Source organism: Rhinolophus hipposideros (assembly GCF_964194185.1).
Source record: "Rhinolophus hipposideros genome assembly, chromosome: 13".
Lineage (NCBI taxonomy): Eukaryota > Metazoa > Chordata > Mammalia > Chiroptera > Rhinolophidae > Rhinolophus > Rhinolophus hipposideros.
In genome coordinates, this window is record NC_138059.1 from 17,342,090 (window position 1) to 17,368,982 (window position 26,893).

At 38.4% G+C, this 26,893-nt stretch overlaps 1 protein-coding gene across 1 annotated transcript in view; it reads right to left on the reverse strand.

Moving 5' to 3' along the window:
• Window positions 1-209: 209 nt before the first annotated feature.
• The window catches only part of SLC30A8 (solute carrier family 30 member 8), a gene marked incomplete at both ends in the record, with an annotated part of 33,865 nt that continues 7,181 nt past the window's right edge, over window positions 210-26,893 (reverse strand). The window contains 7 exons of the mRNA XM_081070807.1: window positions 210-355; window positions 1,696-1,830; window positions 6,923-7,028; window positions 8,701-8,851; window positions 12,431-12,584; window positions 14,591-14,737; window positions 24,051-24,250. Coding sequence (XP_080926933.1) covers window positions 210-355; window positions 1,696-1,830; window positions 6,923-7,028; window positions 8,701-8,851; window positions 12,431-12,584; window positions 14,591-14,737; window positions 24,051-24,250 — 1,039 coding nt within the window. The remainder of the gene's footprint in view (window positions 356-1,695; window positions 1,831-6,922; window positions 7,029-8,700; window positions 8,852-12,430; window positions 12,585-14,590; window positions 14,738-24,050; window positions 24,251-26,893) is intronic.

The following is a 26,893-nucleotide window of genomic DNA, read 5'->3' on the forward strand; positions in this document are numbered from 1 at the left end:
TAATGAGTTGAGAATCCAATTGATGGATGCATCAAAATGCATCTTTATTCATGGTGGATGGAGGTAAATAAAGAAGGCTAAAATGTGCATTGTACCGTATCATGATTTTCTCAGACTTCTTCCTTTGGTTCCTTCTTTCTTAGGGTCCAGAAACTGCAGAGTAGCAGGCAGTGGTCTGTCACACTCAGGAAGCTGACAGTGTGACTAAACTAGTCCTGAGGGTCTTCACAGAAAAGGCAGTCGGGATCCTGTTCCGCTGGAGATTCCATCTGAATGGTGAGTGAGTGCACTGGAAAGCTATTACTGAGGGCTTCGGCAATCTCTCTCCGAATGACCTGGCTGTCCCGGCTGGCTGCTGTTGAAAAGGAACTACACTGAGACTGGTACCGATAGCATACACGTAGGCAACTAAGTACCTTGTGGGGTGGGGCCCAGGCAGAGTGCTCAGAAGGAACCAGGTTGGCTCTGACAATCAGCCACATTCACACAGACAAGGCAGGGGAAATTCTAGTGCAGCAAAGAGCCCTGTCACTATGGGAGCTCTTCCTGCACACAGTTCTTTCTCTCTGGGGACTGGCACTCCTAGGAGCAGAGTATAGAAGGGGAGATAAGCCCTGGAAAAAGCCAAGACAGAACTGTTATTTCTTATACAGCCTTGCTCAGCAGTCCCCAGGGATCTCTGGGTTACAGCCCTTGTTTCTAATCAGAATATATATCAAGGCTAGTGACAGGAAGTAGGAAGCATTTAGAGCTTCCAAGACTTTTCGTAGTGTAGCAACCTTCACTGCCACCTTTTCTCTTATCCCAAAAGATATCAAGAGGCTATAAAGTTCCCTCCATAGTAACCTGATTACTAGATTCTTCCGTTTACAGTGAAATATTGGTGTAGTGCATGGTGTGAATTCTCTGTAGCCAGATCTGAGCCTCCCAGCAAAGATGAGGGTGTCTGAGAAAGCAAAGTCCTCAAATGACTGTCACCCGTGTTCCTGTCTCTAAGTAACTTCTTGAAGTTCATTTTTTTAGTGGCCTAACATGTCACACTTGGCCTGAGCTGTCTCCTGAGGCAGTGAAATACCTCCCACTGCCCTCATTCCCAGTTCTAGGACATATCATGGACAAAATCACCTTCTACTTGAGAAAGTAGTTTTTACAATAAACCCAACATCCTAAGAATCATCTCATACGGTCACAGAATTTCTAACCATCCAGTAAAAAAGACACCATTAATTTTTACCAGCATATTTTTTAGCTTGTTAGAACCTTATGGATGGAACTTATGTCTCCCTCATCTTTCTATCCTCAGCGATAGGCAAAGCGTCTTATACACAGGAGATATTCAATGAAGATTTATTGTTGAAATCATCCCTATTACTTAACTAGCTGATTGGGCACCAAGTCAAACAAGCAAAATCTAATTTTTAGAGTCTAAGGTCTTGAAATTTGGGTGACATTTTATCCCTTTATTCTACTCTCTATCCACTTCAGTTGGCCTCCAGGGATGGCATCAGTATCATAGTTGCCATGACAACATTGACAAGGGGGATGGTTTTTAAAGGCTCTTGGTAATACAAAACACTTTACAGTTGTTTTGACAGGCCCCAGACACTAAGGGCAGCTCTACAAAAAGGAGGGCAATTACTGACTTCACAGAACAAGGACCGAATTTTGTCCAGATCATTGACAAAACTCACTGACCTGCAGCAACGTGAACGGAGACAATCACTTGGTTCATTGTCAGAGACCAGACGTGCAAGCTGTGCACAGACACCACCCCTTCCACTGCTAACATGAGCTCTTTCATGCTGTTGTAGTTCAGGTTCTTTGGCACACCTGACAAAAGGGAAGGGGCAGGAGCTATTGTTATTCAACTGAAAATAGCTCATCAAGATGGCTAATTAGGGTGGCAGAATCCTCACCCAAATATCAACTTGCCCTCTTTCATTTATGGTTTCTTATTTCAAATGTTCACAAATCAGATTCACCTCTTTCAAAGGGTTTTCCATCCATCAAAAGTTCATGAAACATGTTTGCAGATTTTACTATGCAATAATCAACCACGGTAACCATTTCTCATTTTCAGGGTGTAGTATTCAAGCAATAATTGCTTTTCCCAATTATCTTTGCATATACCCGGGAAGCAAAATGAAGTAACATGGGGTTTGGTATCAAATAATCCCAGGTGAGCGTTGTGGCTATAAGTATTTCAAATTTACCCAACTCTTGGATCTTCTCTGATTCTTGGCGTATTTGTAATAACATAGAGGTGGTACGAACAATACGTAACCCACAGAGTTCTTTGAGGAGCAAATCAGAAAATAACTGCCCTTTGTAAACTAATCCTATACAAATGTTAGTTATCCATCAGATCATTTAGTGAACTGTGTTAATAGGTACTCCTAATATTGTACTAGCGCCTTATTATTTGGTTTGTAAATTGTCCATTAATTTAGGTACATTATTAGGGTTTAATGTCCAGGTCACAGAACGTAATTGTTTGACTGTCATTCTGATTTCTAAAGGAACAATGTGGAACACAAAGAGAAGTGGGAAGTCTGGCAGCCAATCAGCTATGCTTTTAGGCCAGAGGAACTGGGGTGTCTCTAGCATGTGGAAGAGAAGGCTAAGGGAAGTAGGACCACTTTTTTCAAACATTGCAAGGACTGTCATATAGAAGATGAGAGGATATGAAAGTGTGAAGTCGCTTGCTTTGGCTAGCTGCAGAAGGAACCAATGGTTTGTTAGAATTGTAAAGGACAGAATTTTTTTTTTGGATAGAATAAAGTTTTCTTTTTAAATCAACCCAACCAGCCAACAATGGTAAAACCATTGGATGCAATAGTGAATTCCTATCAACTGAGAATTATCCAAAGAGAATGAAGTAGAAGAGATTTCTAAGGATGACCACCTTTTAGCCTCTACTTCAGTTGTGTGTGTGTGTGCGCGTGCGCGCGCGCGCCTGGTTTGTTTGTTAAAAATAAATATGCCTTGGCCCCATTCCTGTTCTCCTGAAGAAAATTTCTATGGACAAGGCTCTGAAATCTACATGCTTTCAGTGTGGCTGTCAACCTTGGATGCACATTAGTATCACTGAAGGAGATTTTAGAAATCCTGATGACCAGGTTATACCCAAGACAGATTAAGTCAGACTCTGGGGATAGCACGCGGCATCAGTATTTTCATAGCTCGACTGGTGATTCTAACACACAGCCAAAGGTTGAGAACCATCGCACCAACATTTACAAGCCACTGGGCAGTGGTTCTACTTTCAGTGGTTCTTAGGCTTGGCTACATGTTACCAAACCATCAAAGCCATCCCCACCCCAGTCAATTAAATCAGAATCTCTGGATAAGGAGCCTGGTCATAAATATTTTTTGAAAGCTTCCCAGGTGATTGTCATGAGCAGAGTTGAAGCATTTACTTAAAGGAATTGGGCATCCTTAATCCCCCTTTTTTCAGGATTTAAGAACCTTGCTCTTGGGGATTTCCTCTTTGGGGCCAATTTAAAATTCTGTACATTTGAGTTTCCTTTAATCCCATTTCATATTGTTTCATGGAGATAACAAAAAGCTGATCAACACATTCTTTTATCCTGTGAGCTGCACAAAGCGCAGGGAACCAGAAAAAAGTTAAAGGAGATTTTGTCTCAGATTAGCTGTAGAATGTGTATGAGTCATGGGTGTTATGTTGTAATAATAATAACATACGTTTATTGAGAACCTACCATAAGTCAAGTTTTGTGCTAAGCACTTTTTACTTAATTTATAGGGATTATTTTATTTTAATATTTATAAGAACTTTAAGAGCTAGTTATCAGTGTTACAGTCAGAGAAGTTAAAAAGCATTGCCGCGATATGGATGGACCTAGAGACAATTATGCTAAGTGAAATAAGTCAGACAGAGAAACACAAATACCATATGATCTCACTTATATGTGGCATCTAAAGACTAGAATAAATGAACAAACTAATCAGAAACAGTCTCAGAGACAGAGGAAAAACTGAGGGTTGCTAGATAGGAGGGGGTAGGGATGAGGAAGAAGGTAAGGAGATTAGAAAGCACAATCGGTAACCACAAGATTGCCACTGGGATACGAAAGACAGTTTGGGGAATGTAATCAATAATGTAAAGATTTTGTAGGGTATCTGATGGACACTTGTCTTATTAGGGAGACCACCTCAGGGATGATGTAGATGCCTGATCACTGCACTGTACACCTGAAGCTGAAGTTGAATAACAATGAATGCCAACTATAATTATATCTATATAGTCATAAGAATTGGAGTACAGCATTAGGAATAGAGACAGTGGAAATGTAATGGCTGTGTACAATGTTAGAGCGGTAGTAGATTGGGGGAGAGGGGTTATCAGTTTGTGAGGGGTAAAAATGTCTAACTATTACATTGTTTCATACACCTGAAACTAATTATTTTTAAAAAGCATTGCCAAGGCCACATAGATGAGTACGATGTCAGAATCTGAAGTTCATGCTCTGAGTCTGAAGTGTTGTGCAAGTGTTAGCCTCTGGGTATTGTGACCTAAAGTTAACTATTATGCCGAGTGTGTCATCTCTGAGGCGTTTCATTTGACCCTTTGAAGACCCACTGTCATTCATCTAAGACCCTTGTGATGAAGTCATAATCCCATTACCCTTTGTCTCTCTTTCCTCGTTTGTTTCTTTCCTTTTATGGAGAACACAAGTGTGTTATTACTTATTTTACTCTATGAAATAATGTTGACAAGCGAGAGGATATGCTCCCATTGACCTCAATGCTCCATCACATCCTAGAAACCTTTTATTTGCCCCCTGAGGGAGAGTCTATAAAAATATTAATGCATTCAGGAAAAAACTCAAATTAGTGTTTAAAAAATAATTTCCCACATTAATAGACATATAAAAAAATCACTCAATATCATTCATAATTAAAGAATTACATATGGAACCAATAAGATAAAATATTTCACCTATCAGATTAGAAAAGAATAAGCAGTTTGATAATACTCAATGATGGTGAAGATGTGAGGAAATGGACACTGCCATATGCTATTGGCCAGAAAGAAACTGATATGGTATCTTTGGTAGAAACGGAAATAACTATCAAATTTTAAAATGCATATAACTTTTGCAATAGCAATATCATTTCTAGGAATTATTCCATAGATAATACAAGTGCTAAAATCATATATGTCAAAGAATGGTAGTTACACCGTTTTTTGTAATGTCCATCAATAAGCAAGTACATGCATAGAGTGGAATATTTCATAGCTATATAAAAGAGGGGAGTGTTTCTATGTGTGTACTAATATAGAAAGATCTCCAAGTGAAAAAGCAAGGTGCAGGACAAAATACGTGTCAATCCAGAATCCCATTTATATAAAAATATGCATGCATACACATACTCTCTCTCTCTCTCTCTCTCTCTCTCTCTCTCTCTCTCTCTCTCTCTCTCTTTCTCTCCATATATATATATGTATATATACATATATACATGTACATATATATGTATAAAACATATGTTGTGGTATACATGTGTTATATATATGCACATATAAATACATATATATAACATGTACATATATAAGTGCATAGATATTTTTTGAAACATATATGTCAACTCATTAGTAGGTGTTACCCCTGATGAATAGGACTCACTCAGAATTCAAAGTTGGAAAAATGCAGATACTTTTAAAATTCATTTTCTACCTTTCTGTATTATTTTAAAATTGTACCAAAAACAAGTATCCTTTTATGGTAACCTAATTTGAAACCCTAGTTTAAAAATTAAACATCTTCCATATAGGAGTTAGCTGAGAGTTTCAATAATTAGCTCTCCTTTCTTTGAGTAAGATAAGAAAGATAGTCACCAGAGAAGATCTATACTGAGAGATAGAAAAAATGGAATACAGTCATCTCAGATTGTGCACCAATTTGTCTTTCATCCCCCTTTAAGTCAATAAGTTTCATAATAACAACAGCTGCAGCTCAGTACTTGGCCACCAGGAAAGGAAAGGGTTGTATCCGGGACTTGACAAACTAAATATTGTCCCCTTCTGAGCGGGGAAATTCGCTTGTTACTCAGTGATGTTTGACTCCATTTTGTTTCACTGTCTTCAACACTATCATCTGCCAACAATCATAGTGCCCAGTGAGAACAAAACCCTTCAATGTGTACTTGGCAGTAAACACTAAGGACATGGGAGCTGTTTTAAAGGCAACTGCACTCTGAGACTACATCTATCTTAGATCAAAATGTGCTAGACCAAAAAAAAAAAAATCAGATATTTTTCATCATCTGAATGTTTGATACGATGCAAACCTCTAGTCCTGATTTAATTTTCTCTGTGCCATTGGCAGTGCCCTCGTGTAGGAATCTCCTAATTGGCATGAAAAGACTAGCCGAGTGGTTCTCAAGGTGTGGTCCCCAGACCAGCAGCAACAGCATCTTGTTAGAAATTCAGTCTTGGGCCCCACCCCAGACCTACTATCTCAGCAACCATATGGGTGGGCCCAGCAATCCATGTTGTAACAGACATTCCAAGTGATTCTGATGTCGCAGAACTGCTGGCCAAGTCTTACAAGGATTTTAGGCAAGTCCTTCAGAATCGTTTCAACGCCGCCTGAAGGATAGATTTATGCAGTCTTTCATAGGTCTTTTCCATATATTTAGGATTAAACTAATATTTTTGCAATATCTCCCTCCATGTTTATCTTTAGTGTTTGTACATATTGTTTCTACACTGAGCCATATCATTTACTAGTTGCTGGAGGAAAAATAGAAGCCAAAAATGATAATATTTGGTTTTACGAAAATTCCTTATCATTTTAAATTTTCTCTACGAGCATGCCTGAGGCCATTTTTTGTGTGTGTGGTTATAGGGATGAGAAAACATGGCTCCTAGGAATAATAATAAAATCATTCTTACCTTCCATGAGTAAGATGGAGAAGTCCTTTAAGACAGTGATGGTGCTGGCCACAACCAGTATAGAAAAGACAAATGTACAGATTGGGTCGGCCATTTTATAGTCTGGCTAGAAAATACAAGGACTTTGGTTACTTGAATGTATGCCTCCTTTGCAGAAAATGGGATTAATAAAATAAGTAAACGTTTCTGCTTCTTTCTCTCTCCATCATCCTTTCATCCTCCTGACACTTGACATCCAACTCAGAGGCAAGACTTCCCAAATACTCAATCCTTCTTTTAAGCTTTAAACTACCAGTGACTGAAGAAGGGAGAGTAAAGGACAAGCTCTCCTCATAATTTAGGAGGGAAAGGGAAAGATATCCTTGAGTGTTTTTTAAGAGGCCTGATTTAACTTCTCTGGAATTAATAGAAATACAGTGTGTGTGATGAAAATATGCACTAATTTACATGATATTCAGTGACTTTTCAGCCTTAATTATGATAAGAAGAAAGCATGTTATCTGCTCAGAGGTGACATATGACCAAGGTACAGCTGGAGTTTGGTCTTGGCAGACTGGGGTTACTTTGTTTCTTTCCCTCCCAAGTATGACACATACTTGAGGCAGGCATCTTTGATACAGTCCTAAGAGTAAGAGATGAGGCTTCATGCTTGCATTTCTCATCACTGAAGCCCTTAGCTTAAATAGTGAAACACCTGTTAGTCTGCCTCTGATGAAGTTTTGTGCCACACAAGTCTGTGCCTCATAATCTCCAAGAAACTTGGCATCAACCTAACCCTATCAAGAATGGTCTCAACCTCCACTAACCATACAATTTTGAACTATTTTGTTTTAAACTTAAAGCTTTCAGTGAGCATTTGCTCACAACCAAATTCAGATAATGTCTTTGTAATTTATATTTACCTTTTCATTTTTTAGTAAAAATAACTAAATGCAAACATGCGCCATGATGCAAACAGCGCTAAATGCTCTTCTCCATTACCCTTCTACCTCCACCCCAACCCACCTCTGGTAGATCTCGGTGTTGCCATTTAGAGATCTGTAGTGAACATTCGTTTGGGGTCGGAGGCCCCCCCCCGAATTCATTCCCACTTTCCATTAACACTTTGACATCTTAAAGAGAAGTTACCTCTCCCCTATTGTGGGTGATATTGGTGGGAGAGTCAGGCAGATGCTGTACCCTCCCCCAACCAAGCAGGTACAAGACCCATGTTAGGTCAATTAAACTACCTTTCCCGGAAATACAAATCTTCAGCATAGTGACAAGAAGAGGAAAAAAAAAAACAAAAAACATTAGTTGAGTCACATTCATTTTAGTGTGGTGTCTAGGGACAGAAGTTGGATAGTTTCTGAAATCTAGATACCCAAAGTCACCCTTATTTCTACCTTGATTTCTGTCTGGAAGTATACCCAATAAATTTCAGCTAATAAATTCCTTTTTTTGCTTAAAGGAGCTAGACATCTTTTCTGTTGCTTGCACCCCAAGACCTTAAGGTATTCATGGTTCCACTGCGGTCCTTCTTGACCCCATGACAAAAGGAACTACAAGTACTTTCTTAAAAGACTGGCAGCCCTACAGTTAAACACACAGCTCTTAAGAATTTGGAAAGTCTAAAGTTTCAGTCTTCGAATGTTTGTTTGTTTAAACCTTACAAAGTAGTTTGTGTAGGGAAATGTAGGCGGTCCACCCTTGTTTAAGTTAATATTGGAAGGTGTCAGCTTCTGTGCTACCTAATCGACAAAATTACTATGACAGTGAGTAAGCTCAAACATGCTCACCTTAAAGTAGATAATAAGTGCACTGGTTAACACGCTGATGCTCTGAAATAGATCTCCAAGGGCATGCACAAACGCTGCTCTCACACTGGCATTAACTTGTACTTCTTTATGATTGTGGCCAGGGCGTCTCTGGTGCAAAATCACACTTAGCCTGAAAGAGAGAATAGTGTTCTCAGTACACATGAGATTAACTCTTAAAAAACTATGCAGCACAATAGAGGAGTTGACAATAGCATGTGTTATCCAAAATGGCAGATAGTTGAACTATTAATGCTTTGCAGTGTACTCTTTTGGACTAATTTTGAATACAAGTGTATCATAGAATTTAAACTTTTTCACACAAGGATAGACAATGAAGATTCACCTCAATTTTCTCTTCCACTCACCTAATGTTACTGTGTTCTACATTAAAACTGGAAAGCATCATTGCTTAGGTGAAAGCCAAGCGTTTGACAGTGGGGAGGGGAAATATTTATTGGGGTTCTGTTGAATGTCACGCACTGAGCTAGGCTTAAAGCTGAGCTTTGATGGGAGCTTAATTAAGTGTACTGATTTCAAAGCAAAAAGCAGCAGAAAGGGATAAAACAAAATAAGAAATACTGAATTTTATCAGGATTGGATTTTTAATCGTTTATTTCCTTAATTGTACTCATTTCCATGAGAATTTGAAATTTGAATAATTTCCTTATGGCCAATGGTGTGCTTAGTATTGACATAGCTATTTATCGAGAGACTAAAATATATTAATGTATTAAAAATGTATATATATATGTATATATATATATGACATATTGCAAAATGTAATATCTCCTACCCAAGTCAAAGAGATAAATAGTAGGCACTATAAATTATGTACCTGACTTATTTTTCTATAACTTTAAGAGGTATTAGACCAAAGGTAAAATGAGTACCTGTTTACTGACGGCCAACAAGGGGTATTTTGCTTAGAAACCTTTCCTGTACATTGTGCAAACAAAGATTTTTAAAAATTATTGTTTAGTACCATGTATCCCTGTCTATTTTCATTTAAAGAGTTAAATCTCAGGCCACCACCACGAAGCAGATTTAGCTATCCACCAAGATTTGATTATTACATATGTACAGTTTTTATATTGTCAGTGTTTGGGCAGAAATTCACCCTCAATTAGGAATTACCATTTACATATAGTACAACAGGGAGTCTGATTTAGTTGGAGAAACAAAGCAATTGAGTAGGATTTCAAAGGTTATGTTGGAGGTAAAAAGGCTAGGAGGGGAGGGAATGTTTCAGGCAGAGAAAATTTAGCATGCAGTAGTTTTAGCCTCTGTCAATGATCCTCATCCTCGAATCCCTTCGCAACTGCTGTTAGAACTTCTGTCCTGATTTTGGGCCTGCGAGGAATGTGTTCGTTTCCAAATTGTGGTTTTGATATCTCTATATTCTGACAACACAGCCTCTAGCAGCACTTGAAACCTATAATTCCAGTTGTGGGAGAAAAGGTTATAGTTACTCAGTATCCTTACCCATAAATAACTACCTACTTGCACAGAGAAGTCAACACTTTTCAGTTCCCTTGTCTCTCTAAGCACCTGCAAATTAAAGTCAAAGTTCAAAAGCAGTTAGCAAAAAAGAAAATGTGGATGATATCTATTGAGAAAGTCATACTCAATCATCAAGGGTCCAGATGAATGTGGTAGTTAGCTAAGTGGATCCTTTATCTTCGTGTAGTATTGACACAACTTATGGGATATACGTGTATGACTCTCCAGAAATTATTAATATTTTTATTTTTCCTGCTGCCTTGTGTACATATCGTTCTCCTTATGCAAAGATGATACTGTTGACCCCCAGTCAGCAGGACATGTGCTCCAGCTTGTCTCCTAGTGGTGATAGATTAGCATTGATGCCCCCAGGGTCAGTGTGAAACACGTTTTCAAGATAACTGGGTGGAAATAGGGACCTCATCAGTGACAGTAGATGAAATACCACTCTGCTGATTGTTTAGCACAGACAATTTTGAGCAATAGTTTGCAAACTAAGGTGTGAGGAATGGAGGCAAGCAAAAGGTGAAAGTATCAGAGTGACCTGAGGAGCGTTTTCAAGGTATGCATTCTCAGATTTTCCTCTAATTCGAGAGATTCCTTTGTGCCTTCTCTTAAAAACAAAACAAAACAACAACAACAAAACAGTTTAAATGCCATTCTGCTATCACTGTCTTCTTTATTTTCATGTATAAGCCTACAGCGTAGTGTGTATCACGTTGCATTGCGAGGTAGACAGATAGATGATACGTAGACAGTGGATGAGTGTCCTATTGCTGCTGCAACTAATTACCACAAAGCCTTAGTGGCTTACAACAATATAAGTGTATATAGGGGTGTGGAAGACTTCATTCCTACTGGAGGCTCTAGCAGGTAATTCATTTTCTTATGTTTTCCAGCTTCTAGAGGTCACTTACATTCCTTGGCTCCAGGCCCCTTTCAAAGCCAGCAATGCAGCATCTTTTCTCTAACCCCATGCTTCTCTTTTATAAGGACCTTTGTGGTCGCACCGAACCTATGTAGATAATCCAGGATAATTTTCCAATCTCAAAATCCATTCTTAATCACATTCCCAAAGTTCTTTTTACCATGTAAGTTAACATATTCAGAAGTTCCAAGGATTAGAATGTGGAAGTCTTTGAGGGGCCGTATTTTGTCTGTCAGAGATGATAGGTAGGTACGTAGGTAGATGATAGATAGATAGATAGATAGATAGATAGATAGATAGATAGATAGATAGATACGTAAATACACAGATAGATATAGATGACACAGTTTTAAGTAGGTTGCCCAGAATTAGACTATCAAACGGGAAGGAGCAAATTAACCCAAAGGATCAAGAGCCCTGGCCTGAAAACCCCATTGTCATGAGCAATCAAGTGGTTCATTTTGGGAAGAGCAGACCCATATGCCAATGATCACACGTCCAGTAGGACATGATGACATGTTCCTTAAGAATGAGTTTAGACTGAAGGGATGAGAGAATGGACCAACAGGCAGAAAATTAAGAGAGAGTTTAGCTAACACGGGAAGAATTTTCATGCAGTCAGAATGATGCAAAAATAAGAAAGAATGCTTTTGAGAGAAATAAATTCCCTGTTATTCTATTAAAATATATGAAACCAATGACCATTTTACAGACATGTTGCAAAAGAGAATTGAAAAGTAGAAAGAGGACAGAAGTAAATAAAATTTAAGGTGCTTTCCAACCCAGCTCTCTGGGAACCCATAGTGTGTTCATGTAATAAAAACTGAGTAGGAGTAAATCACATCCCATATGGCACCATACTATGCATGAGAGAGCAGAATGGCGAGGAGCTCGATTCTGAGTCCAGTGGGTCTGGATTCAAATCTGGTTGTACACTACCTCACTGTCAATTTATTTAACCTCACTGAGCTTCAGTTTCCTAACCTGTAAAGCAGGGGTGTTGTGAGCATTCAGCTTGATATTGTAGATCACACGACCTTAGCACAATCTTGGGCACATAGAAAGCATTCAAAATGGTAGCAGTTAGAAGCTGATATTAAAGCACTGTTGACTTTAAACTAGCACAACCAGCCTTATTTTCAGTGTTAGGGCCATTTGAACACACTGTGAGGTCTCTACTATCCTTACAAGTGGAGGAATTAAATAAAAACAACAACAATGAACACATCTGTGTCCAGACAGAGTAAAAGATCGGCTCCATAGTGAAGGTGTGGGACTTACATAATATTGGCTGCCACTGCACAGCCCGAAACAATGATCATCATGGTCGTCTGGATCTGGTAATCGGGGTACAGCAGGCGCTCACACGCCAGGTATACCAACACACCAGTCACCACCCAGACACAGAAGATGGACAGCAGGGCACCAAGGATCTCTAAGGATTCAAGCACACAGAGAGCCATACACAAAGAATTCATAAATCTCCTTAACCTCCTCAAGACTAATAAGATGTTAATGTCCCTTCCCCACCCATCTAAAAAAAAGAGGCTTCAACCTTTCAAACTAGTTCACTCAGTGATTCACAAAGCAAACGTTTGGATGGATTTTAGCACTGAGATGAGGGACTTTGATGTTGCATTCATGAAACACCAGCATCTGAGTTCATTATGCCCCAGGTTACTCAGTAATTTTCAGCAAATTTTTAAAGCATGTTAATTGCTGCCTACCCTTGCTGTTTTCCTTGGGGATTTTGACTTTAAGCAGGTGCTAAAGTGATTGAAACTTATTAGGAGATGAAATAAGGAGACACAAAGAGTAAAAGGTATTTAGAAACTTAATTTCACCATAAAACGTTTACAACTTGCTAGTACGAGCACCTTCTGTGGATTAAAATAGTAAAAAGGGAAGGCTTCAGAGGGTACTTGATGAAAAATGAGTTTCATTTGCTAACCCAACATACCATAAACACAGAGAAAAACTCAGAGGTAGATCAACACTCTAACTGCATTTTTAAGAGCAACAGTAAGGAAAAGAAGCATCAGAATGAAAACCTTTACATTAATATTTAAAGATAAGATAGTGTTCAATCTGCCTGCTGAGTAAAGAACTTTTGCTTACACAGGAGTTCCTTAATATCTCACCCTGATCTGTAACTCAACCTTGAAAGTGGATTCTAAAAACCAACAAGGGTCTAGACACATTCTGTAAGTCAATGGTCGGGCACATTCCATAATGTTGACCCCTTTGAAGTAGAGCAATGTCACATGTTTCCCAGACTTCAGTCATTTACATAGCTTCTTCCTAAACAAGGTTATCCATGAAATTATATATTGGATGCGCTAGTTGATTTCCACCTCTATATCTATAGTGGAGCTGCCTAATAGGGTTGCCATCAATCACATGTGGCTATTTAAATTTAAATTAAGTAAAATTAAAACTTCGGTTCTTCAGTAGCATTAGCCGCATTGAAAGTGTCCATAGCGACATTATACTCTGTATTATAGACCATCTCCCTTGAAGCAGAGTTCTATTGAACAGCACTGGTCTTCTAGCATGGCAGTGCTCATGAGTCCAGGATGAGAAAGTACAAAGCAGTATTCTAAATTCTGTATTTACAAAACATCCTGCATTTACAAAACAGCTTGGACCAACGGTATCAGAAAGGGTAAAGTACAAGGAATAATTTATATAGACGAAGGGCAGGTGCTCAGCCCAAAGTACTTGTTTTCCAAGCATAGCTCTGTTAAGGAATGCAAAGGCATCTTCAGATCCCATTGTCACAAGCTCTTTCTATTGATGTTCATTGCCTTATTTCTATCTCACTGGATGTTAAAGGAAAGGCGGTTCAAAACACCCACGATGACAAATTGGTATCAAATTAGAACTTCCTGTTATTCTAAGCTTGAAAAACCACAGCCCTACGGTTGTCAGTCTACGAAGTGGGGTCTATATAGGGACACTTTTCAGTGAAGCATGGCCGTGTTAGCATGTCTACCACCCCTGCTCTGTGCACAGTTCTCCTTCACTTTCTATTCCTGACTCCCCTGTAAGAAGTTCTTCCACCTCTGCAGCTTTCTTGTGCCTTACTTTGAAAAATGGTAGGAGCTTTATCCCATATTCTCTCTGATGCAGAGTAACTGAGTGAATATGTCATATCATGGCAGTCACCACATGCTGAGACCGTTGGGCTGGGGTGGTTACCAAAGTGATACATGAGTTCCTGTTGTCCCATTGGAGTGGAGGAAGCATGATTCACCTGGCTTTTCGCTGAATTAACGTTGTGAAAACGTTCCAACATACATGTCTGTTTTATCCCATGCACCAGAGAGATATGCCTTTGAGGGATCTTTGAGCAAAGCTTTGCTTTGTCCCTTTTGTTTTTCTCCTTGATTTGACTCTGAGGCACTACTGTGCCATGAATACTCAATCCATAAACTGTACCTGCTCGGTGCCATCCAAATGTCAGCTGCTTGGAGGGGGGCTTGGAAGACAACCACAAAGAGAAGAGGCTGAGCAGGAAACTGGTCAGGTCAGTTAGGAGGTGGGCAGCATCTGTGACGACAGCAAGACTTCCTGCAATGTGGCCACCTAGGGGGTGCAGAATATTGCTCATATTAGGGCCCCAGGGCAACTAGATTCATATGCACACTAACAAGAGATGGTGAAAATGCCACAGGTGCACAGAGCTTTAAAAGAGAAATTAATCTGGATTGCATCCACTTCTTCCCAATTTGACAGGTAGAGAAACTGAGACCCAGAGAGTGGATAGTATTTGAACAGGTAGAAATGAATTCTGAGGCAAGGCTATTCCTAGGGGAGCACAGGTACTGAGATTGGAAAGTGTGGGCACACTTGGAGAACATCCCCGTGTGACAGGGGCTTAAGGACTCAAAAAGGGCAATATAAAAAGATGAGGCTGGAGGGGTGCAGGCCAAATTCAAAGGGTCTCACTCTCTAAACTAAGGATCTGAACTTTTGTCTGTAAACCAGATGACAACCTGGCCCACTGATGGGTTTTTATTTATTCTTTTTTTTTGACTTGTACTTTTACCATAGTCTTTACCTCTTCCTTCTGCTCTCCTAATGTATATTCTCTCCACCTGAGTTTGAGATCCCTATTATGAATAGTGGGAGCAGTAAGGAGAAGGAGCAGGCACCTCCCAATGGGATTCCTGAGTGCAACAATAATCCAATCATGCCAGCATAAGAAGAGAACTCAAGCCATGGAGTGCTGCTCGACTTGTCTCTCCCTTTGCTGGGCTCTCTCTATTTCCCTCTAGTTCTCCTTTGAGAAAAGACCTCCAGCCTCCAAAATTGAAGTCAAAGGAAAACTTTGTCGTTTCCTTCTCGAACAGGGCTTATTGCCTGAGAGCAATAACCTTTATTGCTCTCACTACATCTTCCCAGCACAGAGCTTTCGCTGACTGATACGTCCTCCCAGCAGCTGTTTATTGCCTTCTGTGTTAAAAAGCCATGGAGACTGTCAGTCATCAGACCCTCCATCAGCACTCACCTTGTCGACTAATGATTTCAAAAATTTACGTCTGTAGCTCGTAATTGCAATAATCCCCACAGACTGCTGGCTCTAGCTGTAGTTAATAACTGGTTTGTCAAAGTTTAATGGTCTGAAGCAAAGTAGTCTTCAAGCTTGTTACTAAGCTGTCAGTGCAAAAATCAGAATGATTCATTAGCCAAAAAGTAACATTTTGATAACAAATCAGCTCTCCTTCCAATTACCCTCTGATGTTGCTCTATCTGCCAAACTGGGGCCTGATAATTAAGCTGTGTTAATAATGCATTATTTCTTGCCTGGAAAATGACTGCATGCAGATAAGCAGCATGCCACAATCTCAGCAATGAATAATGGTGATGATTCTATGTGCTGGGCTAAAATCGTAGCCTCAGGCAGGGAAATGAAGTCTTTCAGGGTTTCTTCAACAAGCTCAGCTGAGTCAGGGGACAACTGAGAAAGGAAAAGAGCTTGCTTTGGAAGAGGTATATTAATATGGAGGTCTGGGAACCAAGAACCATTTTGCAACCATCAGATCTACTTAGAGCCCCCCAGAAGCCTGGGTAATCATGCAGAGTGATTATGGAGCAAACTGTTTGCGGGAGGGAGGTAGTCTGCATCTGAACTTCCGTTTCCTTCTGAACCCATGGGGTATTGCTGACAATTAATTCAATCTTCCAGCCACTATTTATTGAGCCCTTACTATGCATGGTACAGGGATAGAGTATACAAAGATAAACAGAGTTAAACAAATCACAGTCCCTCTCTTCAGTGATCTCATTGTCTAACACCATACTGAAGACGTGCATAATGGGCTAGGGGATTAGAAAATCACTCTCATTGGGGACACTAAGGAAATTTTCCCAGGAGAGGCTAAGAATTAGCTAGCAGATAAGGGTTTTTCAGGAAGACCTGAGAGCAGGCACAAGAACCGAGAGAAATAAAAGAACGTGGCACTTTTGTGGAGAAGCAGGAGGTAGGGCGTTTTGGAGGAACAGAAGGACATGAGACAGGAAAGGTGGGTTTGGGATCTTTGTGTGGGGCATTATATGTCATGCTAAAGAATTTGAAAGTTATCCTATAAGATAAGGGGATCTACTTATGATTTTGAGGCAAGGTTGTGCCGTGTTCAGATCTGTATTTAAGAGAGAGATCTTTGCTGGCAATATGGAGGCTGACTTGGAGGGACGGGAAAGTAGAGGTGAAGACACAACAGTAATAGCCAAAGGAAATTAAGATAAAAGCATGAAGTGGGGCGGTCGTCCTCATATTTCTAGAATACTTGGCAAGATGTAGACAGCAATGTACTTATAACAAGGTTGGAGAAGCGCTAAGGACTAAGTCCTAGAAATGGACACTCCTTAGGGCCTGTGGGGTGAAGATGACAGTTGGAAATCAGGGGATCCACTGGGCTGGGGTCTCATATTCACCTCCCATTTAGAGAGTTGGTGGTGATTGCACATGGTGTTTTCTGTGGAGAACGCATATAGGGACAGGATTCAAAGAAGTAAATGTTTATCTGACAACATTAGCCTTGGTTCCCATTATTGGACTATTGCATGCTATTAATTTATATTTGAAAAATTCTTTAATTGTCTTATGAATAGAATTACTATCCTATATAACTTGTCAAAAACTCATGGCATTATTATTTAACAAGTATTTAAAACATACCACAGTGTGCATAGGCATATTTGGACATTTCTTAAAATTTTTAATACCAGGAACCTCAAAAACTAGAAATGGTCTAAGCCGCTGAAACACCCGGGCTCTAGTAAAAAGTAAGTTCCCTTGTCAGTGACGCTTGTCACACCACCCAGTTGTGTCTTTTACTTACTGATCATTTTTTTTTTTTTTTTTTTTTTACTCTGAGACACTTACCATCTTACCCAGCCTGTTTCCAGCTCTGCATTTCTGGCTAGCAACCTGGTACTTCCTCCATCCTTGCTTAACTCCAAGTAGTCCTGCCTCAACACGCCTTTTCCTGACCACTCTCAATTTCTTCTAGTAACGGCCCTAGTTGAGCTTATTTTTATGAGTGCACTGTGTCTGTATGTCTGTCTTTGCAAAGTGGGATACAGGTTTACGTCTGCAATGTCACTTTCCACAATTCGGAATTTTAACAAGCCGTCAGAAAGAGTCCCAGGTTATCAGGGATAGAGTATACAAAGGCCCATTCACAATGGACACATTGATACATATAAACTTCTTTTATTCCTTCCTCCACTGTGCTCTGCACTCTCTAAGCACAGCTCTACGACCTGGATCTCCTCTGTTCTAAATGTCAATCACTCCCCAAGTCCTGCAGAATGAATTCTGATTCCACAGCCAGGCCTCATGGTCCTTCTTGGACCACCCCCCCCCCAACTACCATTCTCCTTTTATTCCCCGCTGACCATGTTTTACCCCACACCACTGCCTTACATAGATTCTTTCATTTGTAAGGTATAACTGCCTAACAAACCAGCTTCAACCACCACAACAACAAATTGATCATTTTATTGGCTCAAATAACCTAGGACAAATCTGGGTAGGACTGGATCAGGTGCAGCCTAACCCTAAGGTTCAAAAAATATTGTTAGGGCTCTGCTCTCTCTCCATTGTTTTCTATTGTCCTAATGAAGACAGACGTCCTCCCTTGACAAGAAAAGTGGGCCTCTGGAAGCTCCAGGCTCATGTCATTTCAGCACAGTATTTGTAGAGGAAAATGAGATCCCCCCCGCCCCCAGCCTCCCTATATAATGTCCCAGAGACACTGATGAATCCAGCCTGGCATCTTACAGCTGCCAATGAGCATGAGGTATGTGGGCCAGGAGGACCAGAGCTGTACGAACGCAATGAGTAGGAGAAAGCTTGCTGAATAAGCAGGGGCATCCCCTGCCTACAATGGCACCCAAATATGGCGACACATCAGACTCGTTTCAATTGCTTCCTACAAGTACGCGTGTCCTGTCCTGTTGAAGACTTTTCGAGATATGTTGCCTACCTCCTGAATCACAATAATAATCAGTGTTTCTCATTCAGCCTTCTCCATCTTAAAGGCCCTTCTCATCTCCCTGTAAGCCACCTCTCAATTTCTACCTATCCCCCAAAGCCTTGCTCAAATCCCGTAGCCTGCAGAAGTGATCTAAGAATAATAATTGCTTTCTCCAATATGGTCAAAAATGGCTTTAGGGAGGAGGTGAGCTGTGGGTTGGAGTCTTGAATCATGGCCAGGGTTTTGATGAGTGTGGGGAATGAGGAAATGCCTTTTGCATTCAAATAAAAAGGCATAAGCAAAAGCTACAGAAACTTGAAGGAACAATTATTATTTTGCATGGGATGAATAAATAGCTGAAACAGAAGAGTCATGCAGGGAAATAGTAAAAGAAAAAGATTTGTAGTCACTTTGGCCATCAGATGGTGGAATGGCTTGAAAGCTAAAGTAAGAAATTTTCATTTTGTCTGGGATACCAGAGCTTTTCAATATGTAGATCTCTTTTACTTGGGGCAGCCACATGGGGCCTAGCACATATGGAACCAGCCTCTTCTTGTTATAAGCATCTTTGTCAGTTTTTCCCAGTGTTCAGTAAAATTTTCAGTGTTTGCCTTGATGGGGAAATCTCTGTGAAGGATTGAACTAAGCAAAGGGGAGCCATGGAAGAATTTTATTTTTTTAACTTCTATCTATTTAAGTGTGTTTTCCCAGGACCCATCAGCTCCAAGTCAAGTAGTTGTTTCAATCTAGTTGTGGAGAGCGCAGCTCACAATGGCCCATGTGGGGATCGAACTGGCAACCTTGGTGTTAAGAGCGCAGCTCTCTAACCAACTGAGCTAATTGGCTGCCCCAATCATGGAAGAATTTTGAAGATAGAATTAACCTGAGGAGAGCAATGTTTTAGGGAAATCAGCTCAAACTAAATGCAGCTCAAATTCCAAATGATTGTCAGTATCCATTTAATTCCTTTACTGACAACATCATTTTCTTCTGACTCTAAACTGAGGTCAGAGCACAAAGTCTAGTTATCAAGAATCAGAAAGAAAGGAAGAAATTGATTTGCTCACTCCAAGTGAATAGCTTCCCATTTCCCCCCTAAAAATATAAGTCATTGTAAAAGCCAAGTGACAGGATATAAGAGAAGGGACAAGGAGAAAAGTAACTTTTGTGAATGGAAGACATCTTGTTTCTGACTATTTAGACATCAGCTGAGGAGAAGATGCCATTGATTCTCAGCCTCCACATGGATTCAGGGAAAAGCAGAGGAAGAAAGTAGTAAAGGACACAAGCCAGTTTCTACATCTTCCTGAACTGTGTTCGCTTGGGATGGTTCCAGGACTTTATTTGAAAGGCTATGAATTTCCAGAACATGACCTTTTCAAATCATGTTTTGAATGGATCCTGTTTTTCAGATTTTTTATTTTGTCAGTTTCTTACATTAACAATTGATTATTGTCTACAATCCTATGAATTTTAATAATAAAAAAAGAAATAGCACTCTGGCATAGATGTCAGTGGGTTTCCAAAGGGACTTTTCCAGATTGGAACGGCTGAAAGTAAATTATTGCAGCTTCAACCAAGCTACTAAATCAGTTCCTTCAAAAGACTTACTCTGGCTCTAGAAATTGTGTATATCAATTATGTTTGTAAACTGACTGGAAGAACATTTTTAACAACCCTGGATTTGTCTTGGACTGGATGGGTCTAAGTTCTTTTCCAGTTTTGAAAAGCTATAAAAGTCTTAAGGTATAGGCCACAAGACTCCATAGCTTGAAGAAACCAATTAATTCTGATTACTAACGATTATAGTACAAAAGAAATAGTTTAGCAGATTCCATTTCCCTCCAGTCTAAGATTGTTATTCACTTAGTTCTCCTTTTGTGTAATAGAGAGAAAATGAAGCTAAAATATTGGTAACATAGCATAACAGGTAACAGTAGTAACAGAGTTGTAGTAGCTTATGATACTATATGCCAGGTAGCTTATAGGGATTTTAAAAATTCTTTTGGAAAAAAATAATAAGATGACATTACATATCCAAACCTTTAGACTAACTTCATAGCTACACATGATTTTATTATTAATAAAAAGAAAGAAAAAAATAAAGAGGAATACACCGTAAGATATTAAGATATGCCATGAGAATACAACCCTGACCAAACAAAATAGAGGAAGTAAAAAAGATTTTTAAAGCCAAATTTGTGAAATAAAAAACAAGAAAAATTAAAATAATAATATATTCAAGAAAATACGTACAAATAATATATTAATAAAATAGGTAGACATCTATCAAGCTAAATCAGGGAAGAGAAGAGACAACATATAACTAATATTCAAATGAGGAAGGAGGTAGCATAAATAATACCGATAAGAAACTATCATATTTCATTGCATGATAATGAATTTGAAAATTTCAATGAGATGAATGATTTTAGAAAAACATAAATGACCAAACTTTACTCAAGAAGTAGAAATTTTGAGTATGTCAATTACGGAGGAAGGAACTGAAAAACATATCAAAGAATTATTTCTAAGACTGTCTCCAAAGCCAGATGATTTATCAGGCAGTTCTTCAAAAGGAAGAGATAATTGCAATATTATATATACTCTTTCAGTTTTTTAAGAGCTATTATTGAAACTAAGCTTTTCATTTTTATATGCATAACTGATTCAAAAATTTAGGAAAAATTGCTCCAAAACAGAAAACTATAGTTAAATTTGCAGCATCAATAAAGCTATAAAAATCCTGATGAAAATAGGCGTGACTCAGATTGATCGTTGATAGAATGGTCCATCACAGTCAATTTGGCAGGCGCCATAGTGAGAGCCTAAGAACCCGAGCCCTGGAATTCAGACTGCCTGCCCACCTGCAGGTATGTTACTAAAGCAGAGGACTTTACTCTTTGTGCTTCAGGTACCTTGACTATAAAATGCAATTGCACTTTATAATAGGATCTACCTCTCAGGGATTTTGACGGGATTAAGAAAGGTAATACAATGGAAAACACTCATCACAGTCCTTGGCACATAGTAAGCATTAAATAAATATTAGTTATCATCACCATAATGCCAGGAATGCAAAGATCATATTAGGTAATTTCTGAGTATAATACACATCAACAATGGATCAAAAGATTTTAACAGAATAAATTTAAATGGTATTTGATAAAAGTCAACATTCATCTTTGACTGTTAACAATGAAAAAACCAGGACAAGGAGAGCATTTCATTAACATAATAAAAATACTTAACCCCTCAGGAAACATATTACTTAAGAGTTAAATAGCTAAACATAATACTCGATTTAGCATAAAATATCATTTAACATGATACAAATATGAAACATACAGAAGAGGTGTAACTATTGAAAATGAGGAGAGGTATGGTTTTTGCACAAGAAAGGGTTATCTACTGGGATGGAAAGAATGGAAGAGAAAGGAACCAAGGAAAATGGATTGAGATACATTTAGGATGATAATATTTTATGTATTTGCACTGTTGAGTATAAAATGAATATACAAAATGAAAACTTTCCAGAATACAGAAAGTAACCATCTAGAAAACAGAACACGAGAAAAGTCAGACCCCACTCATCTCTGGAAAGAGTAAACCAAACACTATAAATAACTCTAGGAAGAAATAGGCTGTCTCTGTGTTAAAGCAAACAAGTAAAAGAAATAAAACCACAAAACTTTGATGAGAGATGTAGAGTATTTAGACAAATGGAGAAACCATATTCCTAGAGGGAAAACTGAATATGTATTTTAAAGAGATTTGTGTTCCCAAATTAATTTATATACCAATAGAATCATTCTTAGATTTTGGAGGGAAATGAACAAAATGATTCTCATGTTTAATTAGAATAATAAATGGAAATGAATAGCCCTTTTGTCTGTTAAACAGGAATAATAAGGAAAGAACAAGAGATATTATAGCATATAAATTTGCACTACTTAAATACAGAGGGTCCCAAAAAACTGTATACAAATTTTAAGAAAGGAAAAAAATATTAAAATTGTATTGCTCAATATATAGCTATAACAAAAGATGAATACAAGTCATGTGTATACATTTTTTTGGCACCGCCGGTATATTGCTACTGACAGAGATTAGCAACATAGATCAGTGAAACACCTTAGAATGAAACCCTATTGTTTATAAAAATTTGATAAATGATAAAAGAAACATCAAAAATCAATGGGGAAAATATTATTCCATAAATGATGCTGAAAACTTTGTTAGCTATTTAGGAAAAAAACTTTCAATCCTTAGAGAATATCTAATTTCACATTAATTTAAAATTAAATGCAAAAAATTGAACAACAAAATGGTATTTACCTTCTCTGTAGCTGAGGGAGGCCTATTAAGTACTAAAATAGTGAACGAGTAGTAAAAGAAATCAGTTCAAAATGAAATGTTCAATATAATTTCTATGTAAAATTATAAATTTCTCTAAGTCAAACCCAAAATTTAAAAAAATTAAAAAGTAAACAACAAACTGGAAAAGTACATGTAACAAATATAACAAGTTTAATATCCTAACTATATAAAGAGTTCTCAGAGATCAATATAGAGAATTACAAATTATCTCAGGAAACAAATGAGCAACAGACATTAATAAGCAAGCAGGAAATGCATTAACGGAAATAAAGATCACTATAAACATGCAAAAATATTCTAGCAGTAACAACTGAAGAAATTAATATTAAAATAAGCATATTCACCTATACATTAACAAAGAGTTTTTAAAGATTAAAATAAGTTCTGGTAAAGATTTGGAGAGAGAATCATTCTCATGTGAGTTGGCAGACATGTGAATTGCTTCAAGATTTCTGGATAGCACTTTGGCAAGACGCGTCAAGAAGTAATAAAAATATTGTATGTCCTTCAACCAATTATTTCCACTTTTAGGAATCTCTTTGAAGGGATTAACCAGAAAGGCAGGCAGAATTTGATTCAAGAGTTTTCATTGCAGCATTGTCCATAAGCAGGAAAAAAAAAAATCCCTAAGTTTCTATCAATAGAGAAATGATTATGTAAATCACAGTGGAGTGTACTATAGAATATTGTTCAGGCATAAAAATGTTTTTGCAGAGTATTTGATGGCATGGTCAAAAGCATTCAGTACTCTCTCAGTAATGTTAAAAAAAAACTGAGCTTTGAGTAGAAAACATATTGTACAATAATACTCCATGATTTTATTGGAGCTTATCACTGAAAGGTGGAATAGTGATGAATTTTTATTTCCTTCTATTTTCCTACTTATCTACAATACGCACCTTGTTACTTCATACTTTCAGAAAATATTAACTCTTTACTTTAAAACTCTTTTACTTTAAAAGAAGAAACTCCTGCAACGATGCGGGGTTTTGTTTGCCTGTTTAATCAGAGAAGTCTCTTTGAGAAATACTCACCTACGACCTCTGCGATCATGAAAATGAAGCATATTCCCGAAGCAGCACAGAGTTTCCACTTGGCGTATTGTTGCTCATTTACCCTGTTCTCTGCAGCCTTGGAGTTGCCATGGCAGTGATAGATGGCTCCTGACTCCAGCTCTTCTGGCTTCTCTCCAGGACATTGATTTTTATTCAAGGTCTTCTGCTGGAGTTCCACACTGTCGATGAGTTTGACAGAAGTGAAAAGTGAATGTGGCTGCAAACACCTCGCTGACAGCCCTACCCAGTCTCTGAACCACTATTAGGACAGTTGCTAACTAGCTAGGAAGTGATGATTCTTAGAAATATCAAGTGTAAGGAACAAGCAAGAAATTTCCTTATGAAATATCAACAACCAAAAGTTTTGCTTGTATTCAGTCAAACTCTTATTTCGTCTCAACCGTCAGCAATTAAGAGATATCAAAGGAACAGGAGAAAGGAAGCTGATACATTTTGATGCATTTCCTTCCCAATTACTTCACTTTGAAAAGACATAGGACACTGTCTGACAAATAAAAAAGGGGGTGGGAACAGTGGTAGAAGTGTGCATACGACCAGCCTAATGATTCAAATACCCACTCTTGCCCGCCATCACTGTCATGTTCTCCATCACAACATTGTTACTAGGTCGTAGTACTTTGTCCTGCTGAGTCCATATGAAACCTTCTTAAAACAGCTGTGCAGTCATTCTCTACCAAGCAAAATTATACTGGGAGTTGAAACATACTTCCTAAAGCAACCAGTACATATCAGTTCTGTTCACATGTTAATATAAATAATTATTTAGAGCAGTTTATAGAATTAGAGAATGCCACAGATGAAAAGGTTGTAGATAACGTTTAGTCTAACCTCATTGTTTCTTAGCTAAAGTAATTACGGTTCAGAGAGGTTAATTAACTGGCTAAGGTCAAGTAGCCAGGAAATGGCTGAGCTGGGATCTCAAGCCTAGTGTTTTTTCCACTACAGTACGTCCATACTGCCTCTCCACCTGAACATTGGTACACCTAAAACCAGTGTTTACTGATGCATGTCCACAGGTCTACATATTTTGAACTAATCAGATTTTAGTGTTTTTTGAATAAACTTATTAGAAGACGTTAATAAGATTCTTAGAATTAAGGATTTTGTATTCATGGCTTTGAAGGGTATAAAAACAGGAATAAATTAGCCTTCACTTGAAGAGCTATTTAGTTTGTCTTATCACCATCTGGAATTAAAGATCTGAAGACTTGGTCTTAGATGATGATGATGATTGTAACTGTAATTGTCATTAGATATCTGTTTTTCTCTGAATGAAATAGCGTATAATCACTATAGAAAATATGCAATTACAGAAAAGCTCAAAGCAGAGGGGGAAATCCATGGTAACCTTACCTGCAAGAGACAACTATTATTGATATGTCATTGGTTAGCTTTGTAATATTTATACATACACATATTTATACACTTTTATACATAATTAAAGAACATATATTAATTAGGACGGTGTTAATTGCAAGTACAGAAAATGAAGCTCATGCTAGGTTAATTAATAGACGGGGATTATTGGTTCTGCAACTGAAAATATCCAGAGGTATCAGACTTCAGGTAATTTTATCAGTGCACCAGACCCATTGCTTTGCAGTTCTAACTGTGCTTCATCCTCGGATTGACTTTCCACATTGTAGTCGGATGGTTGCCCAAAGAGATTGGGGCTACAGACTTGCTTTTTCTTATACAGGGAGAGAGAGTGTCCCTGTTCCCAACTGCTAAACCAGAGTCTTGAGTTGCATGCTGATTTGGCCAAATGAAAACCACCCTCTATAGCCAGAAGCATATGGATGGCCTAATTGGCTTAGACCTTGTTACAATACGAAGGTTAGCTACCCCCAGCTATGCTGACTCCTAGAGCTGAGAGTGGGGTAAATGCTCCCCACATCACATGGCTGCAACTCAGAGGGGATGGGCTGGAATGGATTGTTGATGAAATGACAGTGTCCCAATAGGCTCTTACCGAAGATATAGCTTTGGACCCTGATTCTTAGCTGTATACATTGTTAATATTTTCTCAATTTATTAAATTTCTACATCATTATTTCTAACATATACAGACCATGAAATTTAATGTAGATATGTCACAACATAATTAACTGATTTCCTATTATTGGACAATTCATTTTTTCCAATTATTTGCTCATATAAGCAACTCTGCGATTCATATTCTTATAGTTAATCTTTGCTCAATATATTATTGTCTCCTTAAAATGTAATCCTAGAAGGGAAATGACTGGGTCAAAGAGTGCCTACATTTTTAAGGACTTTGATGTGTATTGCCAAATTGATCTCAGAATGTTTGTACCAGTGAGGTTACTATCACTCAGGTTTTTGAGCAGTTCCAAACAACCTGTTGGAATAAGAGGTATTTGGCAAGAGGCACAAAGAGTACTTATATCCATAAACTTTTGCCTTTGTAAAGTATCCTGATCATAAACCACCATACAGTGTAGTAGGGTGGCTCATCAATGGTCATCAATACAGAGGAGCCTGAGAACTAATAGGAAACCATGGTGGAGTTCCCCCCTTTCCTTGTGCTAAGAAAGCAGCACAAGAAAGACAGGGTCACCAATTGTTCTGCCACTGATTATAGGACCCCTGGCTTACTGTGGTCATAAGAAGCTTTACTGAATGTTATATTTTTCATGAATCTTGTGGCCAGAGAAAAGCAGGTGGTAAGTGACCAGGACAGAGAACTTATCCTGGAGCAGTTCAGAAAGTAGAGCAATGCAAGGATACTACCAGGAGCACAGCCTGTGGACCATGCCACCAAAAGAAAATGCAAGATA